A 24,009-nucleotide genomic window follows, 5' to 3' on the forward strand; every position below is an offset into this window, starting at 1 on the left:
TCCCAGAATTGTCGGTCACAGATAACAGGTCATCGTTTATCAGCAGGAAATTTGCATATTTTCTAAGGTCAAATGGTATTCAACATATAAGGATAGCTCCAAATTATCCATCATCTAATGGTCTGGCAGAAAGAGCAGTCCAGACTTTGAAGACAGGCTTAAAGAAACAGACTACAGCTTCATTGGATACCAAACTGTCCCAGTTCCTGTTTAATTTCAGGACCACCCCTTCATACAGCCCCAGGGATAACTCCAGCAGAGTTGCTATTGGGGAGAAGACTCTGCACCAGGTTAAATCAGATCTTCCTGGACCTGTGGGTGGTGCTTGGGGGGATGTGCTCAGTGAGTGAAGCAGTTTTTCTTCAGAGTATGAAATTTGGTGTAAGAACTATGAGAATGGCTATAAAGTATAATTTTGAGTTCAATATGACTGTTCTTCGGAATACCAGAATAGCTGTTTCTTTAACTAAAGACCAATATTCCATTTGCTTTCCCTGCTGTATTTATATGTACACTTCTTATGATTTCACATGAAGGCTGCCTCTGTGTTATAGCTTTCTGCAGTCTTTCTCCATTTAAATAATATTCACCTCTCCTCCTCTTCTTACCAAAGTACATACCCTTATAGGGCAACTTTTTCAAACAGAGGGTGGTACATGTATGGAATGAGCTGCCGGGGAAGTTGTGGAGGCTGGTACAATTGCAACATTTAAGATGCATTTGAATGGATATATGAATAGGAAAGGGTTTCGAGGGATATGGGCCGGGTGCTGGCAGGTGGGACTACATTGGGTTGGGATATCTGGTCGGCATGGACGGGTTGGACCAAAGGGTCTGTTTCCATGCTGTACATCTCTATGACTCTATAGATTCTTTGCATCATTCTCACCACTTTCCTTCCCAGTTTCTTTTTGTCTACAGGTTTGCCTATTCTATGCTCACTTCCATCATTCCAATTTAAAAAAAGACCAAAGGAATTATTCATTGGTGGCTAATTCACTTTTTTTTATTCATTCACGGATGAAGGCATCGCTGGTCAAGCCAGTATTTATTGCCCATCCCAAATCGCCCAGAGGGCAGTTAAGAGTCAACCACATTGTTGTGGGCCTGGAGTCACATGTAGGCCAGCCTGGGTACAGATGGCAGATTCCTTCCCTAAAGGACAGTAGTGAACCAAATGGGTTTTCCAACAATGGGCAATGGATTCACAATCATCATTAGACCGTTACGTCCAGATTTTACTGAGTTCAAATTAGTTAATTTGCTGTGATGGGATTCGAACCTGGGTCCCCAGCACATTACGTATTCCACAATTGCACTTACAGAAGTAGGTCATAGGAATGCTATCTAACTATCTGAGAATCTAGACCCACAGGGGCACTACTGAGGCCAAATTTCAACCTTGGAGGCTAGAAGAAGTTTGTTGGACCAAGGATTGAGTATTTTTAAATGCAAATCAAGGTCCTGCTTTCAGTTTGTGCGTATTTTAAGTAAGCATTAAAAAAATACAAAAGCCAGAATTGTCTGCAACACTGTCCCCATCCCAGATCAATTCAGTGCTGTAGCAATTTTCTGCTAATCACAGCAGTTTGTCAAATTTAAAGTTTCTTCAAACAAGACATTCCTTTTCATACTGGGGCAGAAAAAGGTTTTAAATTGTTTCAAAAGATTTTAAATTTTGTGAAAATAAAATCTTATCTGACTGCTGTACACCATTGAAATTTTACAATGTTACTGTATAGATTTTTAAAAAGTCAGCCCACACCTGCATCTCTTATAGGCATCTTTATATATTTTTTAAAAAGCAATCAAATTACAGTACAAAGTACTTTATAAAGCATACTCTAACTCTAACAAAGTCAAGCAATTCAATTGTTTCCCATCCAAAAATCTGAAGTGGAAACAGAAATTGCTGGAAAAGTTCAGCAGATCTGGCAGCATCTGTGGAGAGAAAACAGAGTTAATGTTTCAAGTGCTGTGACCCTTGTTCAGAAGTTCTGAAGAACAGTCACAGAACTCGACGTGTTAACTTGGTATCTCTCTCCACACATGGTGCCAGACCTATTGAATTCCTCCAGTGTTTTGCTTGTTTTAACTTGTTCCTGCATTTCCTCAGCTAAAAATTTAATACGACAGTGTGGAGCAATCTTGGGAAGGTCGACCACTTGAAGTGTGAAACACTTTATAAGTTATCAGTCTGAGTTTGGTGAGAAAACACAGATCTGTTCGCCTCAGTATTCATTTTTAGTTGCTTTAGTGCCCACTTATATCTGACTATAACTCTGTAAAACAGGCATGGGGAGGTGGTTTTATGTTAAAGATACAGTGTGAGATGTTATTGCAATCTGTGTCAATCAGCTAATGCTGCCATACTAATTTTGGCAGCCTATTAACCTGCACCTCTTAACAAACACTTAATTGAAGCAGTAATCCAATGTGAAAATATGCCATTAGCAAGACCTGTCTTGCAAAAATGTGCAGTAATTTCCTGGCAGGTTGTGTGCAATTCTATCTCAATTACTTGAAAACAATCACTTTGTGCAAAGAAGTGCTTGCTGAAGTTAGCCTTAATCTCAACCCTTGCTTTGTCTGCAAGTCTGTCTCTACCAACTTAACTCAATGGGAAAAGTGAGGGATCTCAAAGAGTAGACTAAAGCAGCTGAGCTTGTTCTCTTTAAAGAGGAGGAATTGGAGAGGAGACGTGAGGGAGGTTCAAAATCAACAGGAGAGAAGCTGTTCCATTTGGCAGAAGACTCAACAGCCAGAGAGTGCCAATTCAAGGTGATTCGCCAATAAAAGCCATGATAATATCGAGAAAAACTGTATTTCTGTTGCACGTGTTTGCAATCTGAAATGAAATAGTAGGGCATGAAGGAAGGAGATCCAATCAGAGAATTGAATATTTAACTTATGGGAAAAGAGACTCACAGGGCTTTATGATAACATTAGGTTGTGTAATTGTGTAGCGGAAATATCTCTAGTTATAGAGTCATAGAGATGTACAGCATGGAAATAGACCCTTCGGTCCAACTCGTCCATGCCGATCAGTTCCACCTGCCAGCACCCGGCCCATATCCCTCCAAACCCTTCCTATTCATATACACATCCAAATGCCTCTTAAATGTTGCAATGGTACCAGCCTCCACCACATCCTCTGGCAGCTCATTCCATACATATACCACCTTCTGCATGAAAAAGTTGCCCCTTAGGTCTCTTTTATATCTTTCCCTTCTCACCCTAAACCTATGCACTCCAATTCTGGACTCCCCGACCCCAGGGAAAAGACTTTGTCTATTTATCCTATCCATGCCCCTCATAATTTTGTAAACCTCTATAAGGTCACCCCTCAGCTTCCGACGCTCCAGGGAAAACAGCCCCAGCCTGCTCAGCCTCTGTGTGTAGCTCAGATCCTCCAACCCTGGCAACATCCTTGTATATCGGTTCTGAACCCTTTCAAGTTTCACAACATCTTTCCGATAGGAAGGAGACCAGAATTATACCCAATATTCCAACAGTGGCCTAACCAATGTCCTGTACAGCCGCAACATGACCTCCCAACTCCTGTACTCAATACTCTGATCAATGAAGAAAAGCATTCCAAACGCCTTCTTCACTATCCTATCTACCTGCGACTCCACTTTCATGGAGCTATGAACCTGCACTCCAAGGTCTCTTTGTTCAGCAACACTCCCTAGGACCTCACCATTAAGTGTATGTGTCCTGCTAAGATTTGCTTTCCCAAAATGCAGCACCTCGCATTTATCTGAATTAAACTCCATTTGCCACCTCTCAGCTCATTGGCCCATCTGGTCCAGATCCTGTTGTAATCTGAGGTAACCCTCTTCGCTGTCCATGACACCTCCAATTTTGGTGTCATCTGCAAACTTACTAACTGTACCTCTTATGCTCACATCCAAATCATTTATGTATATGACAAAAAGTAGAGGACCCAGCACCAATCCTTGTGGCACTCCACTGGTCACAGGCCTCCAGTCTGAAAAACAAACCTCCACCACCACCTTCTACCTTTGAGCCAGTTCTGTATCCAAATGGCTAGTTCTCCCTGTATTCTGTGAGATCTAACCTTGCTAAGCAATCTCCCATGGGGAACCTTGTCAAATGCCTTACTGAAGTCTATATAGATCACATCTACTGCTCTGCCCGCACAAAGCTATGTTGACTATCCTGAATCAGTCCTTACCTTTCCAAATACATGTACATCCTAGTTAGTAATCCATAACCTACCAGGCTAATGTAATGAGGGAATGGGTTCAAATCCCATCATAGCAGATTGTTGCCTTTGAAAGGAAGCAGAAATAAAATTTGTGATGAAATGCTAGCTAATGGTTAACATTGTTGTTAAAAACATACCTTGTTCACTAATGTCCTTGAAGACAGAAATCTGGCCTACATCTGACTCCAGACTTACAGCAAGTCCTGAAGTCAATGATCAGTTCTTTTGTTTTGCTGATTTGGAGATGCTGGTGTTAGACTGGGGTGGACACAGTTAAAAAGCACACAACACCAGGTTATAGTCCAACAGATTTATTTGGAAGCACGAGATTTTGTAGCGCTACAGACAATCACCTGATGAAGGACCAGTGCTTCGAAAGCTAGTGCTTCCAAATAAACCAGTTGGACTATAACCTGGTGTTGTGTGATTTTTAAATTTGTCTTGCTAACATTGAGAGAGAAATATTGTTATCGTTGCACCACGACAACAAATCCTTCCTGTATTGTGACTCATCATTGTTTTATATTCATCTTGGAACAGAGGTGTGTCATCAGCAAACTTGTCGATGGCGTTCTAATGAAATTTAGCTATAGTCTTGAGTGAACAGGGAGTACAGTATGGGGGCTGAGTGTGCATCCTTGTAGGGTGGATATTGTGGATTAGGGTGGAGGAGTTACTGTTGTCTATCTTCACTGACTGACTGTGCATCAGGAAGCTGGGGATCCAGTTGTAGAACAGAGCTGAGACCTAGGTCTCAGAGTTTTGAGATTAGCTTCATAGGGCTTATAGTGATGAAGGTGGAGGTGTAGTCGATAGGTTGGAGTCTGAGTTGGGTATCCTTATTATCCAGATGTTCCAGAGATGTGTGTAGCGTGTAGTGAATGGTGTTAGCTGTAGACCTGATTCACTTGTTGAGGGAAGGGGACAGTGATTAGAATCTAACTGAGATATCCAACATTCTGAGGGGCATAGACAAGTTAAGTAGGGGAGAAATATTTCCCCGGTCAATAACCAAGGAACCAGTTTTAAGATAAGCAGTGGCAGTTTCCGAGAGGATTGGAGGGGACAACAAAAATCACCCAGAGGTTGGTATCTGGAACTCACTGCCAGAAGGGTGACAGAGGAGGGATCCCGCATGGAATTTAAGAGTTATGTCAATGAATACTTGAAGTGCTATAGCATACAAGGCTACAAGGCCAAGTGCTGGAAAACAGGATTCGAACAGATGATTGTTTGATGACTAGAATGGACATGATAGGTTGAAAGGCTGTGGCAGCATGGTGGCTCAATGGTTAGCACTGCTGCCTCACAGCACCAGGATTTGGAGGTGCCAGTGTTGGACTGGGGTAGACAAGGTGAAAAATCACATGACACCAGATTATAGTTCAACAGGTTGATTTGAAATCACAAGCTTTCGGAACACTGTTCTTTTGTCAGGTGAAGTTAGAAACTGTTACTCCGTATCTTAACATTGACGAGGGAAAATGTTTCTCCCTATTTGATCTGTCTATCAAATCTATGGCCCTTAATCAGATTCTAACCACCTGATGAAGGAGCAGTGTTCCGAAAGCTTGTGATTTCAAATAAACCTGTTGGACTATAACCTGATGTCATGTGACTTTTGACCTTTACAATGCCAGACACTTGGGTTTGATTCCATCCTCGAGAGATTGTGCAGAGTTTACACATTTTCTCTGTGTCTGTGTGGGTTTCCTCCGGGTGCTCCGGTTTCCTCCCACAGTCCAAAGATGTGCAGGTGAGGTGGATTGGCCATGCTAAATTGCACATAGTGTCCAGAAACGTGGAGGCTAGGTGGATTAGCCATGGGAAATGCAGGGTGAGAAGGATAGGGTGGGTCTGGATGGGTTGCTCTTCAGAGGGGCTATTGTGAACTCGATGGGCTAAATGACCTGCTGCCACACTGTAGGGATGCTATGGTACAAAAACTTTATAAATCTAAATCCATTCATTGTCTCACTATGGGATTGGGTGGTCCTTCCAAACATCTGCCACTAAGTTAAAAAAACAGCTTGTCACACTCTTTCATCAAAGAGAGAGAGAGAGAGATGGCTGGTGATGATTTAACCTGAGGGTCACCATGCCTCAGGTGAAGAGAGAGGTGAATCCTTCAAAGTTACCTCAACTGATGTAGAAATTGAACTCATGCTAGGGTGCCATCATGTTGTATTGTCAATCAGCTGTACAACCAACTGAGCAAACCAAACCCCAATATGCTACTACATTAGTGGGAAAGCTGTCAATGTTTCACAAAGGAGCAATTTATTCCTCTTCATCGTCATCCCCATCCTTCATGTGTGCACACTCCCATTGAGAGAAATCCCAAATATTTTTCTATTAACTTATCCTTGTGGCTGCTTCTCACAGCCTCAACTCTTGTGAGCCTTGAAGCTTTTGTTGTGAGTTGGCCGTTCAACTGCAGAGCCCATCACACCATCCACTGTCAGCCAACATCCCCAAAAACTAGTGGAATGAGGGCTATGTCACTTTTTTCCCATATTGAAAACAGACCTTGGGGCATGGAGTTTCACATGTGATGATTTTGCTCCTTTAACAAGCTTATATTATCCTTGGATGTTTTCCAAAGGGGTTGTAAAAGCAGAGGTTCTGATTTGTCTGGGCTAGACTTTGATTATGGCAAATGGAAACTGCCTAAGGCCACAATCAGGGAAAAGAACTTGTAGGTTTTTGTTTCAAAACATTTGTAAAATGAAAGGGGAGTGGCCAGTTCTCCCAGTTCAGGGATTTTTCTCATTTGGTTTAGTTTTTAGTTGGGTAACTAGAGGAACAACTGCAGTGGAAGAGTTTCCATGCTTCAGCAAATGATTTCTGGCTGACACTCTCACTCTCTGATGTCTCTCCTGTAAGAACCTGTATTTGAATTTACTTTTTTTTGCCAAAGGGTGTGTTTATGAGGATGTTGCAGGAAATTGTAATAGCTCCTTTATTAAGTTGCAAGGGATATTGTGTCAGTCGGGTTTTAAAATCATTGTTATTGTAAATTCTGTTTTCGTTTGGCTGTATTTGGCGGTGTGTAAATAGCTCCTGTTTTACTTAGAGCCAAGGGGTTTGACCAGCTTCATCACTCCTGGAATATCCACCTTACATCTGCCTGAAACAACTGGAACAGTTAAGGCTTGGGCTACCTTCTTAAACTGTTTTGAAGAGGTCTGGTCTGGCCCATAACGCACATTGCATCCTATTTGCCCTCGTGCTGGGACAGAGTTACTCATCCACCAATCAGGGAGTGTGGAGCCATGCGAGCTGCTGGTCTTCACCACAATGAAAGGCTGCTTAAAGTGAGTAAAGGCAGGTAGTTAAAAAGGCATGTATCAGAGTTGTCTTAGTTAGTTAAGGCATTGAATTGTCTCACCAGAGGGGTTGCTCTCTTATTAGAGAGAAGTGACCGGTGGTGATTTAACCTGAGGGCCACCAGACCTCAGGTAAGGGAAGAGGTTGAGAAGGAGAGTCTTTCATGGTAACCTCAAACCAGGATGATAGATATTGAACCCATGCTATTTGTATTACACTGCTCTGTAAATCAACAATCCAGCCATCTGAGTTAAACCAATTCCCCATAGGCTACAAAAGCTCGAAGGTTACGTTGTAGCTCTGTACTGTCTAAGTTAAGCCACAGCAGAAGTACTGTGTGCAGACACTACAGGGAGGGTGCGACTGCCCCAGAGAAGATGCAGAAGACAGTCACGAGAATGAAAAAGGAACGACAAAACTACTGGAAATCTGAAACAAAAACAGAAATTGCTGGAAAATCAAAGCAGGTCTGGCAGCATCTGTAGAGAGAAATCAGAGTTAACATTTTGAGTCCAGTGATACTTCCTCATTTCTGCAATGGCGAGACACTACATAGGCTGGGATTAATCCCTTAGAGTGGAGAAGACAGAGGCACAGGGACAAGGGGACTTCATTAAGGTGTATGAAATTATGAGGGGAATGCATAGCGTCCAGTCATAGAGTCATACATCACAGAAACGGACCCTTTGGGGCCAACCAGTCCAGGTGGAACATAATCCCAAACTAGGCCAAAGTGAGGACTGCAGATGCTGGAGTTTAGAGTCAAGATTAGACCGGTGCTGGAAAAGCACAGCATCCGAGGAGCAGAAACAAATCGACGTTTCGGGCAAAAGCCCTTCAATCCCAAACTAACCAGTAGGGAATCAATAATCAGGAGCCTTGGCTGAAGGGTTTGGTGGGGAGGAAATTCACCCAGCTGGCAGTGGGTCTCCGGAACGAGTTACCTGAAAGGATGGTAGAGGTGGGGAACCATAACAACAGTTAAGTATTCAGATGAACACCTGAAATGCGGTAGCATGCAACGGTCGAGTGCTAGAAAATGGGACTAGAGTGGGCAAGTGCTTGTGACCAGCAAGGATCCGATGGGCCAAAGGGCCTCTTTCCTTGCTTTCCTTCCCTGTGCCCTTTGAGCATGTTAAATCCTCAGCCTCACCTCCGCAGCTTTTTTTTTGGATTGCTGCTGTTTTGTGTTTGTTGTAGTTGCAATAGTGCAGGAGTGACAGCTGGAGCATGTGGCCACATGCCTGAACACAGCCAGCTCAGAGCGATGGAGCTGATAACTGGTGAGAGGGAACTCTTGACAGCATCTCCGAGTGAGTCACTAAGGAAATGGATTTTGAGAACGAGGGTTCGATATCCTAAATAGCCTCTTATATTAAAGGGACGCCTGGGGCAGCTGGAATGCCTGTTGAAGTACTTGGGGATTAAGTTTGGAACTGAGAGAAGAGCTTTCTAATCTGTTTATCCCTTGGGTAAGTGGCCGTTCGTTTCTGTCAATGCAATGCCTTAACGAATTCGTCTCTAATGAATAAGGCAGGCAGAGGGCTGAGATGTTGCTCGCTGTTCTGGCTGCTGCTGGATTCTCCCACATTCAGAACCCAAACTCGCCTCACGAAACTTTACTTCTTTATTACACCCTAGTTTTATTCAACTGCTTTATTGACACTTACAGCGTAGCCTGACAACTCAGTCAGGGGTTTTAAACGGAGCTGCCGCCCTTCATTGTATTGTCAAACCCTGCCTTCAGGTGGATCCGAGAGATTCCTCTATTATTCCGTGGATATACAAGCTCCATGTGTACTCCTTTTTCAACCAACCGCTGACTAAAATGTAGTCCCTGCCTGCGTGGGATCTTGCTGTGCACAATTCTGCCCTTCTCTCCCCGCTCCCCACAAACACAACAAGGCTCAGGGAAAGTCGACTCCTTTCTATTTTCTACATAACAGCCACTTAAGTCGGAAAGTAGGTAATTATCTGTAAACTGTTTTCTGAAACCACTTCCCCAAGTCATGAGGTTGAAAAGGCACAATTCTTCTGCTCGCTGTCTCTGACAAGCCAGACTTTTCCTTGGCAAGATCACATTCCTGAGCAGCCCTGAACTGCTCCTAAGAAAGTGCTGACAGGCTTTGGGTGCGAACTTCCACAGCTCCCTGTGGTGAAAGTGCTTCCAAAAAATTATAAAATCGTATAGCGGAAGCAGACCCTTCGTTTGGCATGCTTACCAAATTTCCCATCCTAAACTTGCCTGTGTTTGGTCCACCTTCCCCTAACCCTTTCCCATTCATGTACCTGTCCAAATGTCTTTTAAATGCTGTAACTGTACCTGCATCTACCACTTCCTCTGGCTGTTCATTCCACATATGAACGACCCTCTATTTAAAAAGGTTGCCCCTCTGGAGTCTTTTAAGTCTTTCTCCTTTCACCTAAAAAAAGTCCCTGAATTTTGAACTCTCCCACCCTTGGGAAAAGAGCTTTGCTATTGACCTTCTCTATGCCCCTCATGATTTTATTAACTTCATTAATTTCACTGTACCACGTGACAATAAATTCAATTCAATTCAATTCAGTTCACCCCTCAGCCTCCGATGCTCTAGTGAAAAAAAGCCCTGCCCTACCCAACCTATTTTTATAACTCAAACTCTCCCATACTGGTAAGATCCTGGTAAATCTTTTCTGAACCCTCTCAAATTTAATAATATCCTTCCTATAGCAAGGTGACCAGAATTGTATAAAGTACTCCAAATGTTGAATTTGGGGATTTTAACCCAAAATGATGAAGAATTGAATAGTTCTCTCAAGATGGTGTGGAATTTGGATGGAAAACTACTCAGCCTCCAGCTACAATTTCCCCCTTTGAAGTACATTCCATTCATGATATTATATGGTTAAAAACACTTGAGACTGAAGCATAAGAAGGCTGTTTTCCTTAACTTGTCGGTCTCTGTAAGAACCATTATTGTCACTCCAGACTGTGACTCAATTATTTAAATTCATGAACAGAGGGATTAATGGGAATGGTCTGTTTGGTGCAAGCAATTACTGTATCACTTCTTCAAAGATGCAATATGACAAACTTGGCTGCATAGATACTGAATCAATCTAACAGACAAAAGTCATGAGCTATAAGCCCCAGCTTACCAGTGTGCAGACTGTGCAGTGTAACTCTGATAAAAGGTATACTAACATTGGAGTAAATGAGGACTGCAGATGCTAGAGATCAGAGTCGAGAGTGTGGTGCTAGAAAAGCACAGCCAGTCAGGCAGCATCCCAGGAGCAGGAGAATCGTCGCTTCAGGCATAAGCACTTCATCGTAAAAGCAGCAATTCCGAAACGTCCAGGTTTGAAGGGTTTTATGACCAATTTGATCATAGCCAACAGATGCTGCCTCAGACAAAATGCTTTCAAGTTTGTAAAAAAAGCACTTGTATAATGAAAGGGGAGTGGCCAGTACCTCAGCTCAGCTTTCCCTTGATTTGGTTTGGGTTTTAACAGTCTGGCTGTTCACTGAAAGCAGTCAGTCAGTTTGAGGCTGCCAGTCCAGAAAACAACTCCATGGAAGAAGGTGTTCCATGCTGAATCCCTCTGCCATCTCTCTCTCTCTCTGTCTGTCTCTCTTCTGTAAGACCCTCTGTTTGATTTTACCTATTTTTTGCCAAGGGGTGTTTTTGGGGATTGTTGCAAGTATTTAGAACAGCATCGTTAAGTTGGGTTAACCTGTTAGGTTTTCAGATAGGTTGTTATTCTATAGTCGAAATGTGCAGCGCTGGAAAGGCAGAGCAGGTCAGTCAACATTGGCGGAGTAAGAGAGCCAACATTTCGGGCATAGGCCCTCCATCAGGAATTTGTGGGAGTGGGGACGAAGGAAGCTGATAGATAAATAGAAGAGTGAGGGTTGAGCTGGCGGGAGATCGCCAGGACGGTGATAGGTAGATAGAGGTGGGAGGATGATGGTCATAGGCTAGAGCAGAGGGTGGAGTGAATAGGTGGGAAGGAAGATGGACAGGTAGGACAGTTCAAGAGAGCGGTGCTGAGTTGGAGGGTTGGATCTGGGATGAGGCGGAGGGAGGGAAGTTTCCTCATCTCCCCACCCCCCACTTCATCCCAGATCCAACCTTCTTAACTCGGCACCACCCTTTTGACCTGACCCTGTCCTCCCTGTCCATCTTCCTTCCCATCTATCCACCTGACCCTCCCCATCAACCTTTCACAATTACCCTCGCCGCCTGCATCCACCTGTCACTTTTCCAGCTACCTTCCCCTAGCCCCACCCCCATGCTTCTATTTATCTCTCAGCCCCCTTCCCCTCACATCCCCACATTCCTGATGAAGAGCTTATGCCCAAAACTTCAATCCTCCTGTTCCTCGGATGCTGCCTGACCTGCTGTACTTTTCCAGCACCACACTTTTCAACTCTGACTCTCCAGCATCTGCAGTCCTCACTTTCTCTAAGTTATTATGTGTTCTGTTCTGTTTTGTTTATGTTTCATTCAGTAATCTTGTAACTAAATTCTGTTTTGTTTAAAACTGAGTAGCTTGGCCAGCTGCATCCCTCCTGGAATACCTGTGTTACACCAACTTCAAACAACTTGCAAAGTTAGGGTCTGGGTCATTTTCTTGAAATGTCTTGAGGGGGTCTGGCCTGGTCCATAATAGTGCTCATTGAAATATAAAAATATGAGGTGACCTCACTGAAGATTCATAGGGGACTTGACGAGGTAGGTTCTTTCTCCTGTGCGAGACCTCCAGGGCACCAGACGGTATAACCTCAGGATTGAGGGTTGCACATATGAAACCTGATGCATTGAGCCATGATCTTATTGAATGGTGGAGTGGATCTGAAAGCTCCAGCATCTCATGATCAAAATATTGCAGAAGCTGGAACTCTGAAACAAAAACAGAAAGTGCTGGAGGAACTCATCAGGGCTAATAGCAGCTGTAGAGAGGAAATAGTTTAGGAAAGTTAATATTTTTATTCTGATATTGCTCTTCTTCAGAACTGTTCAAAATGTCTGCAGCTGCTGAGTTTCTCCAGCATTTTCTGTTTTTGTTTTGGTGTAGCTCTGGCCTTGAGATCACAATTATATTGCTTAATTTGTACCTATGCTTCATAGTGATAGTTTCCCTGCAGGACAACTTGAGTGCATGGTTGTGTACGTGTGTCTGTTTAAATACTGTCATGTAGTGTTACTGATAGACATTATCTGTGGTATAAATGATAGTTGACGTTATAGTGGTAATGTCATTGGATCCATCATTCAGACATTATGGTTGATACACTGTTTAATTCATTTTTGTGAAATAGGAAAATGCCTTCTCTGCGATGGTGACTATGATAATGAATATTAACTGTGGTAAAAATCCATCTGGTTCATTAATGTCTTTAATGGAAAGAAATTTGCCAACCTAATTTCAGATCCACAACAATGTGGTTGTCTTCTGAAGTGGTCTAATGCGCACATGCGTTCCACAGGGAATTAAGGGTGACTGGCATGTACTAGCCTTGTCAGACACCTGGATCCCATAAAAGCATAAATAAATTTCTGCTTGTTGTGTGAATTCTGTTATGCAAAAATGTTTGCTCAGAAATTTATTAGTTTTGAGATAATGCTACAGACTGTGCACATTATTATCTTACAGCTTTGAAGGAGGCCATTTGCCTCATCATGTATATTGCTTACATAGATCTCACTATTAAACCATACCCCATAGCCCTGCAATATGGATCTCACTCGGGAATCTACTCCAGGCATCCCTTTCGACCATGTGGTTCATGTCACACAATTTCATTGCCAAAAATATTAACTGTTCTTTCCTCTGCTCATTCTTATTTCTGAATGTACACAGATTTGAACTTTTGTAAGCTAAATTGCATGCATCTTAATGACCGCTAGCCAGAGGAATTAGTAGACTGATAGGTTGCAAGACAATAGAAAAGAGAAGAATTTACACAAGCGTCTTAACAGATGCACAGACTTCCACAAACGATTTGTTCGATAAACACATCGCCAACAGAACGGTGCTAGGTTTGACGTCTTAACACCAGGGAGAACTCCCCTATTCTTCTTCAAACAGTACATTGTGATCTGTCTGAGAGAACAGGCAGGGGCGTCCTGGTTTGATGTGCCATTCTAACAGTGCAACGTTCACTTGACTCAGCCCAAATTTTATAGACAATGCTCTATAAAATTGAACTCTCAATCTTTTAAAATAGAGGCAAGGCACTACCAATTGCGCAATGGCTGGCATTTAGAATGCAGGTGTATTTCCAGTATGCAAATTTACTGTTTTTCATTCCCCCTCGGGAGATTGAGACATCTATTGCAGAATGCACTTGCTTTATTTACCCCAGGCGCAGTGCTCGCTCTGACTTTCATTTGATTCTGCACTTGGAGTGATCCCAGCTACTGTTTATATCTAAATAACTTCTTGCACTGTATCAGTCTTGTGGTGTATGTTAACCGACAGTGCTGTGAGGGATAGATCCAGGATTTTGACTGAGCTACAATGATGCAACGGTGATCTATTTCAAAGTCACAATGATGTATGGCTTGGAGTGAAACTTACTCTAATGGTCATGTCCTAATCTTTCTCCATGGTAGAGTTGGTGCTTTCAGAAGGTGCTGGTGAAGGAGCCTTGGTGAGTTGCTGCATTGTATCTTATATGTGGAGGTGCTACCGATGGACTGGGTTGGACAAGATCATAGATCACATGACACCAGATTATAGTCCAACAGGTTTGTTCAAAAACACTAGCCTTTGGAGAGTTGCTCCTTCCTTGGTGCACTCGATGAAGAAGCAGTGCTCCAAAAACTAGTGTTTTCAAACAAACCTGTTGAACTCTAACCTGGCGTTGTGTGATTTTTGACCTTGTAACTTATTCTTGGTACATACTGTTGCCACTGTGTGTCAGTGGTGAGTTGAGTAAATGTTTCAATCGATGGTGTTATGGACGCAGCTGATGGGAATACTGGTCAAATCGGATCCCGATGTGGAAGCTGGCTTGATAGACCATATTTTTACCATATGTTTTAGTCGGTAATTTGGTTTTGGTGGTGGTCGGTGCTGAATATGTTCACATGAGGCTGCCAATGTATTTTTTGTTGATAGAATTATTACCCGAAGAGTGAAGTAATCAAAGTTATATAAATGTACAACAATTTGAAAGTGTCTTGTGATAAACAGAAAAAGGAAAGTTTCAACCACTATTTTTCCCAGTAAAGTCCTTTACAAACACAGTCCCAGTGAAGTATCACTCTTATCTTAAGTCTTAGATTTCTCATGTAACTGACAAGGCTTTAATGTTCAGATTTCTGCATGTTCACTAGATGGGATTCCCACCATTTCTCCCAGAGACACAAAATCACAGGTTAACCAACCATTAGGAAAAACTTGAAGTTTTTCCCAACACTTCTGCTTAAACAATTAAAAATCTATGAAATTATTTTCTGCCTGAAGACTTCCACCAACTCAATTCTTTTCTACTGGTGTAACTGTTTTTGTCTGAACTGAAGTTATCTGTTTTTATTTTGTAACTCATTAAAGTTCATGTGTTCGTAAGTAACTCCTAAAAGCTTGCCAGTTACTTAAAGTATTACAACGTTCTTGAAAATTATGTTTGAACTGAATATCAACAAGGGTGTTGCCAGGATTGCAGAGTTTGAGCTATAGGGAGAGGCAGAATAGACTGGGGCTGTTCTCCCTGGAGGGTCGGAGGCTGAGGGGTGACCAGTTTAAAGGTTTATGAAATCATGAGGGACATGGATAGGATAAATAGGCAAGGTTTCTTCCCCCGGGGTGGGGAAGTCCAGAACGAGAGGGCATAGGTTTAGGGTGAGGGGAAAGATATAAAAGGGACCTTAGGGACAACGTTTTCACACAGAGGGTGGTGCGTGTATGGATTGAGCTGCCAGAGGAAGTGGTGGAGGCTGGTACAATGACAGCATTTAAAAGGCATCTGGATGGGTATATGAATTGGAAGGTTTTAGAGGGATATGGGCTGAGTGTTGGCAAATGGGACTAGATTAGCTTAGAATATTTGTTCGGCATGGACGAGTTGGTCCGAAGAGTCTGTTTCCATGCTGTATATCTCTATGACTCCACGATCCTATGACTTTCTTATCCCATAGAAAGCAAAACCTACCTCACAAAACACAACTTTAAAATTCTCTTTAGAACCAAAAGTTCCAAATGATATTACATTACAAAACCTTATCACAATGGATCAGGTACTGATCAAGTGAGATGCTTTGTAATGCATTGAGATTCTTGAATGTTGTCGGAGTCTTACATCATCCTCTGAGTTATAGAATCGTAGAGTCATAAAGTTGTACCGCACAGAAACAGACCTTTAGGTCCAACTTGTCCATACTGACCAGATATCCTAAATGAATCTAGACCCAAACTTTTCTTATTCATATACTTATCCTGATGTCTTTTAAACTGTTGTAATTGCACCAGCCTCCACCACTTCCTCTGGCAGCTCATTCGAGACATGCACTAACCTCTGTGTGAAAAGGTTGCCTCTCAGGTCCCTTTTAAAACTTTCCCCTCTCACCTCAAAACAATGCCATCTAGTTTTGGACACCCTACCCTGGGAGAATGACCTTGCCTATTCACCCTATCTATGTGCCTCACAATTTTATAAACCTCTCTAAGTTCACCCCTCAGCCTCCGACGCTCCAGGGCCCCAGCCTATTCAGCTTCTCCCAAAACTCAAATCCTCCAACCCTGGCAACATCCTTGTTCATCTGTTCTGCAACCTTTCTAGTTTAATGCCATCTTCCTATAGCACGGAGGCCAGAACTGAACACAGTATTCCAAAAGTTGTTTCACCAATGTCCTGTATAGATGTAACATGACCTCCGATGCACTGACCAATAAAGACAAGTGTACTAAATGCCTTTTTCACTATCCTTCTACCTTTACCTTCAAGATGGAGGACAGGCTCAATTCAGCAGGGTAGCAGATGTATAAATACATCATCTGCTGGCAGGCACAGACTGCTCAGAACCGGAGGAGTTACAAGTGGTACAAGTGGCACTGTGCCATCATATCAGCAAAGGTCCTTACTTCCGACATAATGATGGACAGAACAATATTGACAAAGATGAGTGGGGCTCAGACACAACCCTGAGGAGCTCCTGCGTGATGACCTGGAACTGAGATGCTTAATCTCCAAAAGAGGCAGCCTTCCTTCTTTGTGATTGGCATGACTCCAGCTGTCTCCTGGATTCCCATTGATTCCAGTTTTCGCTTGGGCTGCCACACTGCAGCCTTGACATCGAGAGTAGTCAGCTGACTTTACATCTTGAGCTCTGCACTTCTGTCCATGTTTTTACAAAGATTGTAGTGAAAGTCTACAGCTGATTGTTCTTTGCAAAATCCAAACACAGTGTTGGTGGGTAGGTTGTTGCTGGTTAAGTCCTGCCTGGTTGCAATATCAACATTTTCCATAACTTTGCTGTGAGTCAAATCAGCTAAGGACTGGAATCCATAATACTGGGGACCTCAGGAGGAGGCTGAGATGAATCCATGGTTTTGCATTTCTGTCCGGAGATGATTGAAAATGTTCCTTGTCTTTTGCACCAGTGTGACTGAGATTGGGAGTGATTGTCAGAAAGAAATGAGTATGACAACAATACTATAAAATCAGAAACTGCTGAAGAAACTCAACAGGTCTGGCAGCACCTGTGGAGAAAGAAACAGAGTTAATATTTCAAGACTGACATGACTCTTCATCAGAATCAAACAACAATTTGCTTTTCCTGTATACAACAGCCATGAACCTGCTGTTCATTATGCTCCTGGCTGTAATATACTGTGAAAGCACAATATTGTTTGATTTGATCATAGAATCCCTACAGTGTGGAAACAGGCCCTTTGACTCAACAAGTCCTCACTGACCCTCCAAAGAGTATCCCACCCAGACCCATTCCCCTATCACTCTACATTTACCTGGAACACTATGCCAATATTTAACATTTAGATTAGATTCCCTACAGTGTGGAAACAGGCCCTTCGGCCCAACAAGTCCACACCGACCCTCCGAAGAGTAACCCACTCAGACCCATTTCCCTCTGACACCCAACACTATGGGCAATTTAGCATGTCCAATTCACCTGACTTGCACATCTTTGGATTGTGGGAGGATACCGGAGCACCCGGAGGAAACCCACACAGACTCAAGGAGAATGTGCAAACTCCACACAGACAGTTGCCCGAGGCTGGAAGCGAACCTGGGACCCTGGCACTGTGAGGCAGCAGTGCTAACCACTGAGCCACCGTGCTGCCCGTCATTGCCAATCCACCTGACCTGCTCATTATTGGACCGTGGGAGGAAACCCACACAGACACAGGGAGAATGTGCAAATTCCACAGACAGTCACCTGATGATGGAATTGAACCCAGGTCCCTAGCACTGTAAGGCAGCAGTGCTAACCACTGAGCCACCATGCCACCCTATACTGGCCAAGTAGGCTCAAAGTGTTGAATAGCCAACTCCTGCTCCTATTTTTGCATGTTTTATTTTATACTCAGGGCATCTCACAAGAGCATTCACAGACATAAGGTAACACTGGGACAAAGACCCTAATGTCTGTCACCAATAGGGTCACCAATAGGAGTTGAAGGAAGTAGGGAGTGCGCAAAAGGTCAGAATTCTCAGAATACCATAACACTGAAAGATTTTAGAGCAGTAGAGAGTGTAAGACGGTGGAAGGGTTAAAGAGAATCAAACACATTAGATCAGAATGAATTGGAAGTGGAGTGCAAGTGACAAATTTCATTTTCTCGCAGTTTAGGAACAGAGAATTGTTGGACGCCATATTGGAAGCTCAATAAGATAAGTTTATAGAAACTGGCAGATGTTCACCCATTAAAAATAAGTGCAGACTCTGTTTATCATAATGAGGTGGTTAAGTCTAACATCTTAATGAATTTGCACTCCTGGTGTGGGAGTGATATGTAACAATTGTGCACTTCAGACATTTTTAATCAACCTGTTTAACTGAGTCATGAGGCACCAATGGAGTAGGCAAGACTTGAACGCAGGCCTCCCTGGCACAGAGGAAGGGATACTACCATTACACTACAGAAAATTATGCACTTTAAAGTTGCATCAATGTGGAGGACCATGTTATAATGTTAAAGCACACTAAGAGCACTGGTTAGGAAATGAGATTACCAGCTTTCTGAATAACTGTGAACAGTGTTTATTATTTCTTGCCAATCAATATTTTAGAAAGAAAGAAAGGGTTGCATTTATGTAGCACCTGTTGTAATGTGGAGCGTCCCGAAAGTGCTTTACAGCTTATTTAGCATAGGGCAGTGAGCAGTGTTAAGCATAGGTTATCACCTAGTGAAATGTAATGATGACCAGATTATCTGACTTTGGTGTTGATCGAGGGATAGGTGTCTGTTGAATCACCCAAGCCATGGAGATACCTCAGGTAGCCAAGCAGGAAGCTGGAATAACACAGCAAGCCGGGCAGCATCAGGAAGTAGCAAAGTCAACGTTTCTGGCATAAGCCCTTCCTCAGGAATCAAAACATTTTACATCCAGACCAGGGTCAAACAACGTTACTGACAGATTCTGAGACTTAGATGATGAACTGGATGGGGGAAACCGCACAACTTTGTTTGACCCTGGTCTGGATGTAAAAAGTTCTGATTCTTGATGAAGGGCTTATGCACGAAACGTCGACTTCTCCAACTCCTGATACTGCCTGGCTTGCTTTGCTCTTCCAGCCTCCTGCTTGTCTTCCTTGGTTTTCAGCATCTGCTTTTTATTTGTCTCTTAGCATGGAGATAGCTCAGGCTCTAAAATAATGCTGTGAAATGTTTTACAGGGACCCCAATGTACCAGTTCACCTGCAAGACAGCACCTATGTAGAGCTCTCTCAATGTTGACCCCGGGTACTTAGATCTCTGGAGGGACACAACTTTCTGACTCAAGGTGCTACTAAGTGAGCCAGGCCCTAGTGGGTTTGATTGTTGAATGAAAACAGATGCACAAGAATGGCAAAGAGGAACTGAAAACCCTCAGAATAAAGTTCATTACAGTTTTTCGACTGGCAGTGGGCAGTAAATGTGTGCAGTTGTTTATTTTCTGTTTCCACATGCAAAATCAGCACTTCCTCGGCCTGGCAGATGAAGTTTGAGTTTATTTTTAAGCTCAGTTCCCAGTCAGCTGCTGCTTGTGCAGTGGATTGGAAAAGATTATTGAGGCGTACCAGTGAAGCTGCAAAAGCAAAGCAAAGGCCTTTGGCTTGTGCAACAAACAACAATGAATTCGTCAATATTGGACATAATAAAATAAGTCATAGGGTCAAAGAGATGTACAGGACGGAAACTGGCCCATTAGTCCAACTGGTCCATGCTGACCAGATATCTTAAATAAATCTAGCCCCATTTGCCAGTATTTGGCCCATATCCCTCTAAACCCTTCCTATTCATGTACCCATCCAGATGCCTTTTAAATGTTGCAATTGTGCCAGCCTCCACCACTTTCTTCGACAGCTCATTCCATATACGCACCACCCTCTGTGTGAAAAAGTTGCCCCTTAGGTCCTTTTTAAATCTTTCCTTTCTCACCTTCAACATAGAACATCGAACATTATAGTGCAGTACAGGCCCTTTGGCCCTCAATGTTACACCAACCTGTGAAACCAATCTGAAGCCCATCTAACCTACACTGTTCATTTTCAATATGCCTTCTAGCTTTGGAATCCCCTACCCTGAGGAAAAGGCGTTGGCTCTTCACACTATCCATGCCCCTGATGATTTTATAAACTTCTATAAGATCTCCCCTCAGCTTCTGATACTCCAGGGAAAACTGCCCCTGCCTATTTAGCTTCTCCCTATAGTTCAAACCCTTCAACCTTGATAACATCCTTGTGAATCTTTTCTGAACCATTTCAAGTTTAACACATTGGTAGTAGGGACACCAGAACTGAATGCAGTATTCCAGAAGTGGTCTGACCCCCAATGTCCTGTACAGCAGCAACATGGCTTCTCATCTCCTATACTTAATGCACTGACCAATAAAAGCAAGCATATCAAACGCCTTCTTCATTACCCTGTCTACCTGTGACTCTGCTTTCAAGGAACTATGAACCTGCACTCAAGGATCTCTATAATAAGTAATATTCACCAGGTCCTTACCATTAAGTATGTAAGTCCTGCCCTGATTTGCCTATCCAAAATGTAATAGTATCAGGAGGAGTAGGCCATTCAGCCCATCAAGCCTGCACTGCCATTCTATAAGATCATGGTTTGTTTCTTTAGGTCTCAACTCCTCTTTCATGCTAGCTCCTCATAGTTGTCAACTTGCTGACATTTCAAAATCGATCTACCTCCTCTTTAAGTATTTTCAGTGATATATTCTCCATAACTCTCCGTGGTAAAGAATTCCAGACATTCACCACACCACCTACTCAGAGAAGAAATTTCTTTGCATCTCAGTTTTAATTGAGGGTTTGAGACTTGTTCTGGTGGCAGAAACACCTTCTCAATAAATGCCCTGTCAAGCCCCCTCAGAATCTTTAAAAGGAGGTGGGACAAGTGATATTCCGACATGGAAAAGCTGTTCTGGCTCAGTTGGTGGAACTTTAAATTAGACACTTGCTCATTGACTACAGTGCCCCCTTCAACACCATTATCACCCCCAGACTGATCTCAAAACTCCAAGACCTTGGTCTTAGCTCTGTGCTCTGCAATGAGATCTTGAGTTTCCTAACCGTCAGATCACAATCAGTGAAGATAGACAACTGCATCTTCTCCACGATAACCCTCGAGGCTGGAGCCACCAAAGGATGCCTTCTTAGCCCCCTGACTGTACTCCCTGTGCACCCTCGACTGTGCTGCCCAATTCCAAACAAACATCATCGACAAGTTTGCTGATGACGCCACCGTAGTGACAGATATCAAACAATGATGAGTCACAATGCAGAAAGCAAATCGAGAGCTTGGTGGTGTGGTGCAGTGATAGCGACCTCTCTCTCAATGTCGCCAAGACTGAAGACCTGATCATTGACTTCAGAAAGGAAGGAGGAGAACACACTGCCATCAACATCAATGGAGTGGTGGTTGAGAGGGTTGAGAATATCAGGTTCCTGGGAATGACAATAACCGACAACATGCCCTGGTCTTACCCTGTAGATGCGATGGTCAAGACAGCACAATAATGCCTCTTCTTCCTCAGAAGGCTCAGCAAATACCACAATTCCATGAGGACCTTCACCAACTTTCACAGGTACACTATTGAAAGCACACAGGGTGCATGATGGCTTGGAACAGCAACTACTCTGCCCAGGACCATAAGAAACTACAGAAGGATGTGCGCACAGTACAGGCCATCATGGAAGCTAACCTCCCATCTATGGACTCCATTTATGTATTAAGTTGTTGCGGAAAGGTTGCCAACAGCATCAAAGACCCTTCCCAACGTGGTAATGACCTCCTACAACCTCTTCCATCAGTCAGAAGGTACAGAAGCTTGAATATATGCACCAACAGGTTCAGGAACAGCTTTCTCCTTGCTGTTATTAGACTGATGAATGGACTCCTAACTTTAAATAATGCTGATCGTGTTAATGTTGATTGTGTTTAGTATGCATCCTGTGCAGTGTAACCTGTATGCCTCACTCTGTCCAAGTTATTTTTCACCCTATGATCTGTATGTCCTTGCTTATTCTGATCTGCCTATACTGCTTGCAAACAAAGCTTTTCACTGTACTTAGGTACAGTGATAATAAATTAAATCATCATCATTATCAGAGGCTGTCAGGTAGTCAAAATTGATTCTGTGCTTGTTATTTCAAAGGAAGTGGAACATGTGGGCTCTAGGCAGTATTGCTTTTAAGTTTTCTACTTTCACTTTCACTTCAACTTTTCTACATTTTTTCTCCTCCACTTTGCTAACTTACCACATGCTGGCAGCTCTACTTTACTTTCTCTCAGCCCTAAAAAAAGAAGTACATCTGACTTGTAGCTGGTCAACTGAAGTGATCCCTTCAAAAAACACTGACAAGGAGTAGCCAACAAAAAACAGAAGTGTTTACTGGTGAATCTCCGCAGGTCTGACAGCATCTGGCAGTGGGAAGAAAGCAGAGTTAACATTTCATGTCCAGCAACTCTTCATCAGAACTGACAGCAGCCAGGAAAAAAGTGACATTTATGCTGAAGATGAAGTTTGGAAGGTGGGTTCAGAGGTTAGCCGAAAAGTGGAGAGAGAGCCCAGAGAGAGAGAGAGAGAGAGAGAGCAGCATGTGAAAGGGGAAGACAGGTGAGGAGTTTATTGGTAGAAGGCGAGAAAAGAAAAGAAGCTGAATAAGTCACAATGAGAGTCGAGAGTAGGAGGGAATGTCCTGTGAGCATTTTATGTCATGGCAGGTGTGGGGTGAGTAAAGAAAAATGGAGGATGGAATCAGGCTCTAATGTCATTGAACTCAATGTTGAGTCCCAGACCGAAGCCCCACAATTTTCCCTTAACAAAGAATACTTCATGTTACTATTTGTAAAGAGCAATACAGTTCAAATTTGTCATTAGAGCAAGTTTAATGCAGTTTCTTTCAATTCAACATCTGGTTGTTTGAGATGTCTCTTGACAAACAGTTTAATATTCACAATGTATATTTGCATTTCAGGCTGCGAGTTCACTGGTGAGTATAGCCCATGGGGTTTTGTACAGTCTCTGGCCCCACAGTCTGCTATGGCCTTAGACTAAGAGTTTACGCTGTTCAGCCTTTTGTAATGGCTGCCCCAAGCTTTAGAACATATCTTAGTCTTGGAACTTGGAACATGCCAGTTGGTAACACTTGGCTATGGACGGTTCTGTGAAAGTTACAGTCTGTCTAAACTGCCAGTCAACGTATTGCTTGGTTGTTTGTTGAAATGTCTGATGATGGGTCATTCTGTCAAATCATTCGACAAACGTGCCAGATCCCAAAACGTTTTTTCCACATGGCTTCAAGTGTGTTGTGCGTAGACTGCTACCTGTCTGCACAAATCTTTCCAAAAAGAATGAGTGATATGGTCTAGTTCAACTCATTGCAGGGTTAAGCAGAACCATCCATTGCAACACTGTGGGATGGGCAGAACCTCAGCAAATACAAGAAATCCTGATAGGAGTTTACAAAATGATGAGAGACAGAGTTGGCTGTCAGAGTCTTTTACCTAAATTTGAAATGTCTAATACTAGAGGGCATGTATTTAAGGTAAGACGGGGAAAGTTCAAAGGAGGGGCACATTTTTTACACAGAGGGTGGTAGATGCCTGGAATGCGCTGCCAGGGATAGTGGTGGAGGCAGATAGAATAAAGGTGTTTAAGGGGCTTCTTTTAGATGAGCATATGAAAAGGTAAGGAGTGTAGGGATATTGACCAAGGGCAGGCAGAAGGGATTAATTTAATTTAGCATTATGTTTGGCACAACATTGTGGGCCGTAGG

The 24,009-nt window shown here is 43.0% G+C and overlaps 1 protein-coding gene across 4 annotated transcripts in view; it reads left to right on the forward strand.

Annotated features, from left to right (window-relative positions):
- Positions 1–8,839: 8,839 nt before the first annotated feature.
- The window catches only part of LOC140481158 (interleukin-5 receptor subunit alpha-like), a 58,003-nt gene continuing 42,833 nt past the window's right edge, over positions 8,840–24,009 (forward strand). For 2 of the 4 annotated variants that reach the window (XM_072576920.1, XM_072576918.1), the window contains exon 1: positions 8,840–9,036. Coding sequence is in view for 1 of the 4 variants with exons in the window: in XM_072576921.1 (XP_072433022.1) it covers positions 14,157–14,201 (45 nt within the window). In the remaining 3 variants the exon portion in view is untranslated. Of the gene's footprint in view, positions 9,037–13,942; positions 14,202–24,009 lie in introns of those variants that run through there. The other 2 variants (XM_072576921.1, XM_072576919.1) reach the window with 1 other exon arrangement.

Source organism: Chiloscyllium punctatum, chromosome 9 (genome assembly GCF_047496795.1).
Source record: "Chiloscyllium punctatum isolate Juve2018m chromosome 9, sChiPun1.3, whole genome shotgun sequence".
Classification (NCBI taxonomy): domain Eukaryota; kingdom Metazoa; phylum Chordata; class Chondrichthyes; order Orectolobiformes; family Hemiscylliidae; genus Chiloscyllium; species Chiloscyllium punctatum.